The 12,961-nt window shown below is 35.5% G+C and overlaps 1 protein-coding gene across 7 annotated transcripts in view; it reads left to right on the top strand.

Annotated features, from left to right (window-relative positions):
- The window catches only part of LOC128995580 (trafficking kinesin-binding protein milt), a 205,844-nt gene that overhangs the window by 62,140 nt on the left and 130,743 nt on the right, over positions 1 to 12,961 (top strand). For all 7 annotated transcript variants that reach the window (XM_054420688.1, XM_054420625.1, XM_054420871.1 and 4 more), the window contains 2 exons: positions 1,053 to 1,157; positions 3,059 to 3,166. In XM_054420688.1, coding sequence (XP_054276663.1) covers positions 1,053 to 1,157; positions 3,059 to 3,166 — 213 coding nt within the window. The remainder of the gene's footprint in view (positions 1 to 1,052; positions 1,158 to 3,058; positions 3,167 to 12,961) is intronic.

Raw genomic sequence — 12,961 nt, 5'->3', positions numbered from 1 at the left:
GTAATAAAAAGCTGTTAGAACTTACTTGTTTCTATTGTTTAGGTGCAGTGGTAGAACATTATGGCTGTGGTAGATGTGCAATACTATAATATACCATAAATTGAAAGAACTGAGTTTTCTTAACTGTGTCCTCTCCCATTAAAAACGCAAAACACGAGTATCACTGCAATAAGCGTTTTATGCTCATACGCCAACCCCGTACGAAGAAAGGGTACTCTGCTATTTTACCACAGGGCATAAAATAACACTTGTGTTGTCCAGTGCTGAGATTTTGTCGCCCAGTGACTATGGGTGGTGCTGGCATATTTTTTTTCATGATTCACATTTTAAATGTATCGGAATAAAAAAAATAACATTATGTATATATTAGGGGTATTGGGCTATTGAGTATTGGGCTATGATTTTGGTCCAAGAGGTTGTGAAGGGAGCCTTGGCCTGTTACAAGGTTCTAGAATACGTAATTAAGTGAGATTATATGGACTATTTACAAGAAAATATAAACGAAAAATTAATTAAAAGATATGTAGAAATGTGTGATTTTCACTTTAACTGATGCAAAAATTTTTGGGGTTTGGACCCCCAGACCCCCCCCTTTTTGACTAAATTTAAATTCCCGTGTTATTCTTATGGAGAATAAACTATTGTAGTTTGGTTTTTCATGGATATATTATGATCAAATTTAGCCAATGTATAATTTTATCCTTAGCTCTTAACATTGCACTAAAAAACACATTGTAGCAGCAACAAACCCCCCCCCCTGCAGCAGCAAACCTAAGTATTCATAAAACTGAATGCTGTTTTAATAATAAAGGCAATTATTTTAAGGAAATATTTTATTGATAATCTAATTGGACTTTTGGAAATTTGCTTCATCTGCAGATTTGCTGCAGTGGGGGTATTTTTATTTTAGGCCTAGTCATTTTCCGCTTATCCAATCTTGCTACGCACGGTCAGTTTAGGTTGGATATTTGAGACTCTACTGTATACTATCAGAATGCTTTGAACTAGTCCCTTGTAGTCCCCTATGAGCTGATTGTTGGTGTTTGTTTCAGAGGTGTGCTGTGGCGAGGAGTTGCCTGAAGTAGAGATCATCAGTTTGCTACAAGAGCAGATCCCCAGATATCGTCTCAGAGCAGACACACTTACACAGTTTACCGGTCAGTCATAACACCACTACTTGTACGATCCATCACTTATTATACCAGTATTAATAAAACCACGAGTTGTTTTTGCTTTTAGATCATATTTACATTTTACGGTTGTTGCTTGTGATTGGGGAAATTTTTATGAGTTGAAAAAAATATTCTAGTATCTTAAGTGTAGAAAGCAGCTTTTTTGTCAAGACAAAAAAATATAACGCTATATAAAATTAATCAAAACCTTTTTTAATCTGTTGTAATTATCAAAAGCCGCCTAACTGATTATGTTACAAGATAGTAAAGTATTCCTTTCTATCTGATGAATGATGGATAGAGAGGTATTCTTTCTCAGGCATTCATTCATTATTAACATCCAGATGTAACAACTAGTTGCACAACCTCCTCTCAAATCCTTATGCAAAACACCAACTTGTCATAATCATCTCTGTCACTGTGTAATGATGGAGAACTAATGACTGCTTTGCAATAATTTGCTATAGTAAGTGCATAACCAGCCCCCCAAGTAACAGTTGACTGCATCATTTCAATCACAAATTTGGATTGTGAAGACTTACTATCCAATTAGTGTTTATCTTAAGAGTTATCTTAGACAAAGTTAGGTTATAAAAGTTTGATAAGCATGTGTAAGTACTGCAGACTGCTACATAAGGCAATGATTGAAATAACTGCACAAGGCATAAAATAATTAACTACTTATAGCGTTTCACAGTATAAAAAAGTAAAAAATATGCTTAGATTAAAACTTATTTCTGATATTTTTATGTTTTTGTTTAATCTAATAGTAATTTATTCAGCCATTAATTACATAATAGTACAATAGGCTTGGTCAATATCAGACTCACAACGCTATAAGCCTTCATAGAAAAGAAATAATGAATTCTAAGCATAGCTAGAAAAGTCAAATCTCATAAATTGTTTGGGGGAGTAAAATATATTGTTTTGGAAAAATCTTTTAAGAGTTCTCTTAAATGAGGTGAAATTTAAAATATCAATGAGGCTGGGAGTTAATTGAAAAACTAAATCTGCTTGTAATGATGGCTGTTGTTTGATTTATTCAGCCTAAATTGAGGTAAATTTAGATTTTGTTTATTTCTGGTATTGTATTTATGTATTGAAGATCTGTCCATAAAAGAGAGTCGGTTTTCCTTTAGGCTACATGCAATAAGTTTGTGTAGGCTATATAAAAATAGAGGGCAATGTCATTATTTTTAATTGTTTAAAAATATCCCTACAACTTTTAGCACCATCCAGATTTTTATTAATCTTACAGCCTTATTCGACCTTATTCGACGATCGCGTAAAGATAGTGTTAATGACATGAGTAGAAATTTAAGGTACAAGCCTTGGTGAGAGGTTATGTTTTCGTTTATAACCTCTCAGTGCCACTGACAGTGATTCAACAAATCATTTTATCAAACACTAATAGCACCACTCATTAAATATTAAATTGGTCTAAACAGCTGATTAGTTGACGTTCGAAGCATTACAATTATACTTCTTCTCTCTCAATCCTTAAAATTCATTGGTCTGTTGGGTCTATTGTTAAGTAAAACAACAATCCTGTTAAGTAAGTAAAAAACGCTGTTAAGTGAATCTTTTGAATTCTAAAAACTGAACTGAAACGGCTACTTAAAAAAAAAAAAAAACAGTCGTAGGTAAAATATTTTACTCAATAGTATTAAAAAAATAAATGTTAAACTGATATAATTAGTTCTATGCATTTACAATGTCTTAAGAAGTAACTTTTTTTAATAGTTTGTTGTAGATAATCTCATCACACTATGACCTGCTACTAATGTTATCTCAGTTCAAAGACTACAATAGTAAATTAATCAAGAATTATGAATCACATTGAGCAAATTTAGTAGCTAATAGTTAAAAAAATATGTGAATTGCAGGATACGAGAATCAAGATTGGTTCATTCCTAGTCCAGCATTGAAACCTGAGGAATTTGATGCTGCAGCACTTACCCCGGACCAGATCCGAGAAACTCTAAACTACTTCCGTAAGTATTGTAACAGATTCCATCCATAATCTTAAGTTATTTGTCGGTGATTATAAGTTTATGTTGTTTAACTTTTGTGCGCCGCCTACACTATTTATTTGACGTAGTGGGACAGTAGCGTAAGCAGGAACCTACATTAGACTGTCGTTCCCTCCTCCAACAAATTATTAGTTCAGTGTGAGACAACCTGATGTAAAGAGAGGGTGTGCAGCTTGCTGTGCCACTCTACACGTTCAATCAGTTTATTTTCCATTCCTTCTACTTTAGTGGGAGTGGAGTCTGTACTAAGTTAGTGTTTCATATTGTGTTTAATTCACTTTTAGTGCTATTTTTTTCTGGTATCAACCTGTGGGCCATCCGTCTCAAAGATGAATCTAGACTCAGGGTATCAATTACTGATAATAACACTCCTATTGACTGCTCAATTTGCTTAATGAGTGAGGAGGATCTATTTATTGAATTAAAAGAATGAGGAAACACAGTTTGGAGTGCATTCCCTGAAACATTAAACATAGTAATATTCACACCCTAACATCATTGTTTCAGGATGATGTATCTTCAAAATGCAAATTGTTTATAGTAATTTTTGGAAATTATTTGAATTACTTTGGATCAGCATAGCTTTGCTGAGCTATCAACTTTGAGGGCAACGTTGTGAAATAAATACACAAAGTTTCGGATTCCTATTGTACCAGAAGATACTTAATCCTATTGGGCTTCATCTCATAGAGGTATACACTTGCTTACTTTTTCTGAAATGAATGGAAATATCTTAATCAAAATGTGTTTTCTATATTTCACACCTAGACTGAACAAGATATACAATAAAACAGTGCAGGTGCGGGTAGTGTGATGGAGTGACTTGTCGCCTAGTGTGGCGGTGCTTTAAGATAACATGTAGAGCATATTTATCGCCGTGACCTAAAATTTCTCCTGTACACATTAGTTTTTCTGTTGCATATTGCAGGTCTTTTAGTACCCTCTTCATTTAATTTAATGTTAACCATTTTTTTTTGTCGCGGTGACCGATTCACCCAGTGTGGCCATAGCCCAAACCTCAAATAAGCTCTCTACGAGTCCAATTACCCACTTTTTCACTCAACAAACTCATTGTTTGCAGTCTCAAGGAAAAATTATGCTCCTTGATGATACTTAGTGGTGTCACTTAGAATTCACAACAGAGTGACTCCATTGGTACTTGTTACAGTTTTTGTGACTGCATGGTAGTTCCACATTACCTTTGAGGCAATGTCATCAGTGGTGTAGTGGGGCCGAGAATGTGTGGGAAAAGCGGACTCTCTCTGTTTTTCCAAGTATCATATATTTTATTTTTATTTTATGTGTTTGTCAGTTTTCGGATAATGGTGGGCGTTCCCTCACTGGAAAATTTTCGACTACACCACCAAACGTCATCTCCTGCTAATGCCATCAGTATGCACTTCTGTCTGAGATGATGTCTTTTTTTGGCAACAGAGGCCTCTCTCAAAACAGGCTCTTGCTGACTCTGCTAGGGCAATCTCCTTCTGCTTATAATACCTAGGCTAGTTAGCTATACGCTTAATTCCACTCTAGGTCTGTTACCACATTCATCTGCACCGTTCCCTTTAGACCTTGAAGACCTATCGGAGTACCTAGTTAGACCCCTTTTTACAGCCAAGTTATCCTGAGTATCATCCCTCTCTGCTTATATGATATACTTTCTCTAACTCTATTGTCTTATTATTATTGACGAAGTGGTTGATCTTCATCTGATGACTCTCAGTATTATATTGCCAGTTGCCCGTCACGAGTGTATTATGACAACTTGAAATGTATTGCAGGTATCTATTCCAGGCCATTCAACCTTACTCCTAGATACTTGAAGTCCCTTTTAGACTGAATTAATCCAAAAGAGGGTATACTTACGAAAATGATGACTGCTTAGAGTATTCAGTGTCAGATTCTCTCTATCATACCATAAATTCATAAAATTCAATACCCTGTCCTTGAGAACAAAGCATGCCCCCTGTATCGCCCTCTTACTATTGTTCAAAGGATAAATATCTTAGGATATCATGCTTACGGCTTGTTAGCAATAGCCCAGTCAATGAATGCAATAAAACACCCTTTTTCGCAACTAAATGGTGGAAAGCTGGATTTTTTATATGTGATAGAACTACATGAGAGGTGTATTTTCCCAAAAGTCCCCTCTTCTACCCCTTGAGCTTTCCCCCCCACCCCCCTCCAAACCTAGGAATTGCAGTGTTTTACTTAATTGATCATAATTTGAATGCTATGTAAGCTATCGAGCTGCAATCTGTTTTGTTTTATTTCTGAATAGTTTTCCTACAACTTTTATAGTTATAACATTTTTCTAAAACCAATACTTAGGGAGATATAAAATTTAAACTTCGTTAAAAGCTTTGTTTCAGAGTGCAAAATTTTGTTTTTCTCTATGTATACTTTTAAATAGAAATAATACGCGAATATGGTTCAAACAAAAGTTTTAGTACGTTTTTCAAGGTTTACAAATATATTATTGGTTAGTCATCTAGGTGACCGGGTGAAGAGCTGGGCGTCGGCAAAGACAGCGCGAGCGGGCTAGTAGAACACCTCTGCGCTGCGTCATCGCATCCATCCGAGCCAATAAACGCACAAACTGCCTTTTTTTGTAGCTAAATAGTGGAAAGCTGAGTTTGTTATTTGTGATGGAACCACTTAAGACGTGTATTTTCAAAAAGTTCCCGATTTCCCCCCCCCCCCCCCCCCAACCCACTCCAAACCTGGAAATTACAGTCTTTTACTTTACTGGATATTATTCAAATTCTACGCATGTTATCGTAGTGAAATTTGATTGGTATTATTTATAACCAGGTTATTATTAAATCACCATTGGTTTACATACAACTTTTGTACCAAAGGTTTTCTTATAAAACTATATCCAAAGAGAAATAGGATTTTAACTTTTTTTGATAATATTTATGTTTTAGAGTACACAATTTTGTTTTACCCTCTATATATTTTTTACAAATAAAATACGCAAAATGTGCCAGAAACAAAATTTTTGTATGTTTCTTAAGGTTTATTAATATATATTTGGTTAGTCATCTGAAAAAACACAGTGTGGGGCGTTGGCAAAGAAAGCGCGTGCATGCTTCTTCAAAGCATCCGCGCAGCGCAGCCCCGCCCGTCGATGCGTCGCGTCGTAGGCACCGACATCGCTAAGTTCTCAAAGGTTGGCTTTGTACTTTGTACTTTACTACCAAAACAATCTGTATATAATCTTACCCGTGAACTGCAAAACAATTATTATTTAGATGGAACCCAATCATTTACTTTTTTATAACCGGTTTTGGTTTAGGTAAATTAAACTCTTGTTTATTTATAATTAATCTCTTGTAACTTACTTGTTATACTTGCAATACTTGTAATACTTTATTTCCTTATCTTTGACCAACGGAAGTTTGATAGATTGAGGTATAGAACACTAGGCCTAATAAACACTTTACAAATCACTATAAACACACTCTTTTGCTCTTCCTTACGTTACAATATGCTTTCCATTATCTACCACCAATGGGACTCGCTTTGTTCCTCAAGATTTATACTAACTGCGCCTCGCGGTCAGTAAAGATCTAAACAGTAAACTGTAAAAAAAATACTAACATAACAACATAATCATTTGTACATTTCTTAAATGTATTGTTAGTTTTAACTCGTTTCTCATTTGAAATAATAATGTATTTAATTATTTCAGTCAACGGCTACACCTATTGACATTAATATACATGGATACATATATTACATTACATAAAGAAACATACTGAACCCAATGATGAGATGACCCAATTCGCCTATGGGTCTGACGAAGATTGGAGTGTCGAATCAAAATCTACCACCACTTACCATCTTTTATATATATTTACAGTATAGTGAGTAACACTATAAGTGTAAATTTATATTTTGAGTGTTAGGCTATTAGACGTATTTTCTTTTATTTACTTTCCAATTAATTAATTAATGTAATAAGGCATATATCCAAAAGTTATAAATAAGTACTGTAAATAAAAAAACTATATCTGTGTCCCCATACATGCAGGCAAGACTATTAACGGGATACATACAGGCAGATTATTTAAATTTCCTTTCTTAACATATTGTGTAGATGTGTCAATCAAATTAGGTATTTTTTGTAAAAATTGGCAGCAATGTATTACGATTCTGTTTTACGGCACTAAAACGTGGTCGAGATCAATCATTTTTAGAGACTCTATACTGTGAATTTTGGTGACGTTCTGTTCTCTAATATTTGATTGTTTTCATGTTATCTTAAAAATGCGTCAGCATAATAGTTCTTTATTAGTTTGTGGTAGACATAATGCAAACGTTTAACATCGGTAATAAAGATGAAGGCGCTTATTAAGTGTTTTAAAATCTCCTCTATATAGACTTAGGTAATAAAAAAGTTAGTTTTACATTGACTGGCTTTAATTTGTATTCCTTACCATGATTAAAAATAGCTTATAAATATTACCGACAGTTTTCTACGTTGTTCGTGATATTATTTTAACACAGGCCTACAACTCATGGCAGAGCAGAAAGCTAACCCTTGCTAGCGGGAAGCGTGAAGAGAGGGACATATCAACGATAGGACGCAGTTTGTATCAAGGATTAGTGGGTCGACGAAAACTTTTTACTGACCGCGAGGTGCTTCATTTAGTCACGGTTAAGTTTGGAAACAGATTGTTTTGGTAGTTAAGTAGGCTACAAATTAGGAAATCTTAGGATTTGTATGAAACAGCTGAGAACTTAGCGGTGCTGGTCTTTATTATGCATCGACGGGCTGCGCTGCGCGGATGCTTTAAGAAGCCTGCACGCACTGTCTTTGCCGACGCCCACACTACATCAGTTTTTTCAGATGACTAACCAAATATATATTTATAAACCTTAAGAAACATACAAAAATTTTGTTTCTGACACATTTTGTGTATTTTATTTGGAAAAAATATATAGAGGGTAAAACAAAATTGTGTACTCTAAAACATAAATATTATCAAAAAAAGTTAAAATCCTATTTCTCTTTGGATATAGTTTTATAAGAAAACCTTTGGTACAAAAGTTGTATGTAAACCAATGGTGATTTAATAATAACCTGGTTATAAATAATACCAATCAAATTTCACTACGATAACATGCGTAGAATTTGAATAATATCCAGTAAAGTAAAAGACTGTAATTTCCAGGTTTGGAGTGGGTTGGGGGGGGGGGGGGGGGGGGGGAAATCGGGAACTTTTTGAAAATACACGTCTTAAGTGGTTCCATCACAAATAACAAACTCAGCTTTCCACTATTTAGCTACAAAAAAAGGCAGTTTGTGCGTTTATTGGCTCGGATGGATGCGATGACGCAGCGCAGAGGTGTTCTACTAGCCCGCTCGCGCTGTCTTTGCCGACGCCCAGCTCTTCACCCGGTCACCTAGATGACTAACCAATAATATATTTGTAAACCTTGAAAAACGTACTAAAACTTTTGTTTGAACCATATTCGCGTATTATTTCTATTTAAAAGTATACATAGAGAAAAACAAAATTTTGCACTCTGAAACAAAGCTTTTAACGAAGTTTAAATTTTATATCTCCCTAAGTATTGGTTTTAGAAAAATGTTATAACTACAAAAGTTGTAGGAAAACTATTCAGAAATAAAACAAAACAGATTGCAGCTCGATAGCTTACATAGCATTCGAATTATGATCAATTAAGTAAAACACTGCAATTCCTAGGTTTGGAGGGGGGTGGGGGGGAAAGCTCAAGGGGTAGAAGTGGGGACTTTTGGGAAAATCCACCTCTCATGTGGTTCTATCACATATAAAAAATCCAGCTTTCCATAATTTAGTTGCGAAAAAAAAACATTTATTGACTGGGCTACAATGATACATTTTAAACAATATGTTCAAAATTATTAAGAATGCTGTACCTGTCCCACTGTTAACCTCTTCTTATTCTATACGTTATGCACTGAAACGGCTGATGCCATTTTGTTTAATGGTAGTACAGTAGAACCTCGCTAATCCGTCATCTACAGGACCAATAGCATGGTCGGAAAAGCAAAAAGGTCTGATTATCAGAGAAACGTGTTTATTGACATAAAAACATAGTAAAACTGTATTTTGAACAGACCATGGATAACTGAAAACCACGGTTAATCCAACATGACCAAGGGTGGTCCCAGATGGGGGGTCAGGGGTGTCGTGACCCCCCAAAATATGTTTTATATAGATAAACTACTATGCCAGGGAAACTAATTTTTATTGCAAATCGTTCTACCAAATTCATTGTAGTCTTTAGACTTGTGGCGAATGAAAGGACTAATTACAAACTCATAACGTAAAACTCGGGATTGTTCGAGTCCGACTATTTTTCGTATGTTATGAAAAGTAGGGAAGATTGGCAGACGACGGACGCTTTCAGCCTTATACGGCAACGGCAGTGTCCGATGCTGGTCTTTGAGGTTCGGCCGCATTCTTCTTCTTATTTAATTTTTTTGCATTTAATGTTATCAATAACATTAATGGCAGTAATGTAATTCAATGATTACAGTAGCAAATTTTAAAACTTCAATATTAAATAGTATTCATATTTAAAGCACCTGATATCATAAGAATACCACTACCCAATTGGTATCTTGCTAACCACGAAACAACAAACAAAATGGTAGTGTCTCAGACTTAGATGTGGAAGGGACGGATTTAATTTGCGACACAATCAAAAAAAAATATTGCACAAAAACTTTATTCTCGCGTTGACCCCTTGTAAAATGCCACTGGCGTAGACAAAAAATGAGAACTTTGAGAACCAATTCTTCAGGTGGTAGCAGTGACAGCAACAGGCAACGTTAGTCGGGTAGTGTACTTTGTGTAGGTTAACTGTTGCGTGGTATAATGCAGTCGGGTTGGGTGCAAGTTCTCAAACACTTCTTAGATAAAATAAGTTCTCTGGTTCGAAATCTTGGTCTGATTTTGGACATTTTCTGTTTAGCATGCACATTGGCACTAGTTGAAAGGGTATTTTCGTAAATCAATAATGCTTGAATGTGTTGTAATGTTGCGGTATTCCTGCGTTATTAAAACCACAAGTCTCAATAATGCAAAAACATGACATTATACAAGCTTGTTCTTAAAAATTTCTTTGACCTTTAAATATACTGGGAAGCTTGAACACATTATACTAGTTCCTCAAAATAGCTTAAAAACCACTCATTTTAGCACATTATTTCCAAATTCTTACCGGAGGGGAACCCCCGAACACCCCTCCTTTGCTCCTTGCCACGGTGACCCCACCCATAATATATGTTCACAATGTCTAGGACCGCCCTTGAACATTACATAAAACAGTCAATTCTAACTCTTAAACAACATCTAATATTGTATAAATGAACTTTATAATGTGATAATTAGCATATTACATCATCAAAATAAAATTACTGAAGTAGGCTATTGCACAATCATGATAATTCTGTTAAGTCTTATCAGACATTAACCTTGGTTCAGTAATAAAAACTGTAAAATTTAAAATCACAGCTTTCTCAAACTTTTACTCAAACAAACAAATTGCCAATCATTGTACAGCAAAATAAAGAACAGAACAATAGAATGTCTAGTAAGCTACTGTTAGTCATAGGCTACTGCTACGCTGTTTCAGGACAGAACTTTACAAGGTATTTGCGGAGTGTCTAAACTGAAAAAAAATGATAACTTCCGCACTCACTCTGCAAATGATCACTCCGCATTTACACTGCGGAGTGTCTACATTTAGCGAGTCGGTGGCTCAGTTGGTAGCGTCGCGGACTTCGGGCCCAAGGCGGCGATGTCGTGGGTTCGGATCCTGGTCACTGCCGATAACATTTTATCAGTACAGTTCACCTTTGTACTGTACAGGCTCACTCCTTGCTTTGCTGTAAACGATCCACGCACGGGCGCTTAGTCTATGTGGACTGGCAAATGCAAGGTTAAAAGAGGAAGCCAACTTTTTTTTTTTTTAACAAAAGAAGAATGTGGATAAAAAAACACTAGATAACACATAAAAATTATAAAATAATAGTAGCCCACTTCCAGATGATAACAACAGTCGTAAAATCACGTAAAATACACCGATAACAATGGCATAAAAACATCGCTTATTCTTTCTCTTTGTTCTTCTATTCTTTTTTGAGTTTTTCTTCATCCACCCATTCAACAAGTTGCCATGGTTACTAATGACCCAATTACAGGCTACTAATGTTGTCATGGTTACCAAATACCAAATCACAAAATGTTGTGACATAGCAAGCGCACATCAGATAGATGAGAGAAATGAAATGAGAGAAATGAGATTTTATTTTCCTTTAAGCACTGTACAAAATGCAATGGGCATCGTCAAAAAATACAATTACAGTAGACTCCCTCTGGTTCGGCCACCTCGGGACCGGGACACTGGCCGGATTACAAAACGGCCGGACTAACCGGCTGTAGTGCATTTTAAATAATCAAAATGCAAATAATAGTATTGCGCAATCGTGATATGTTAAGTCATTAACCTTGATTCAGTAATAAATCTGCAACGTTTAAAATCACGCTTACTCAAGCAATACCCTGTACAGCAATAAATCACGTAAAGAACAGAACAAGTCTAGTACTGCAAACTACTGCTACCGTAGTCAGCATAGGCCACTACTACATATTGTTTCAGAACCTAAGAAAGTCGATAAAAACATTAGATAACTCATAAAACAGCATAAAACCATAGTACTTAGTCTTAAATATAATAACGACAGTCGTAAAATATGATAATGATAACAATGGATGTCGAAAAACACCGCTTATTCTTTCTTCTTTGTTCTTCTATTCTTTCTTTGGTTTCTCTTTGTACACACATTCAACAAGTTGCCATGGTTACTAATCACCCAATCACAAACTGTTGTGAGATAGCAAGTGCACAGCAGACAATTCAGACATCAGTTGTGTAAAGAGCAAGAGCAGATGATAGTCAGTGCAAGCGGATAGCTTAACCTTGAAGCTAACGATGGCTATTTCTTTGTTTTGCTTAGTTTATTTTTTGTCAAATAAACCGTGGTGTTTCAAAAACAATAATGGGGGAACCTACCGCATAAAAAAACGGTCCGAAAAATTTAATTATACACTGCATTTCAACATATTAGATTGAAGAAAAACTATTTATAAAAAGTTGTTGGTATTTTTGAGGTTATGTAACATAGATTTACATAGGTAATATGCAACAATTCACCCATAGAAGCACCCGTCAACTAAACTGACATGAATTGTTTACTTCTATGGCCGAAAACTAAACATTCAAGTTGAACCCTGTCGAAGGTCATTCGCCCCTGACGATATGACTTGTCCCCCTGAAACCGGGCCGGACCATCCGGCGGCCGATCCAACCGAAGCCGAACTAGAGGGAGTCTACTGTAAGTAAGTTAAGTTAATTGTAATTAAATACAATTAAATTTTTCTTAACCTAAGAAAAACCAAGCAAACACAGCACGCAAAATAGGCTTATACTCACATTTGCTCAAATGTCAGGTAGCTCAAGATTCTGACTCTTTGAAAAAGAAAATGTACAGAAAATATACAGCTTGCATCTTAACAAAGCACACCATGCAGCTAACTACAAACCCAAATAAAAAAAGCAAACTGCAAACATCACTCAAGTCTTAAAAAAGCTACTTACAATATTACTTAGGATTTTATAAAACTCCTGGATTGAGTACAATGGGTGTGCCAGCAACAGGTTTCTCACACTTGTATGGAAGGTTTTTTGAGA

The sequence above is a fragment of the Macrosteles quadrilineatus genome, unplaced genomic scaffold (genome assembly GCF_028750875.1).
Source record: "Macrosteles quadrilineatus isolate MER2022 unplaced genomic scaffold, UCM_ALF_1.0 Scaffold_1__1_contigs__length_201487025, whole genome shotgun sequence".
Classification (NCBI taxonomy): domain Eukaryota; kingdom Metazoa; phylum Arthropoda; class Insecta; order Hemiptera; family Cicadellidae; genus Macrosteles; species Macrosteles quadrilineatus.
This window is presented reverse-complemented; position numbering and strand designations above follow the sequence as displayed.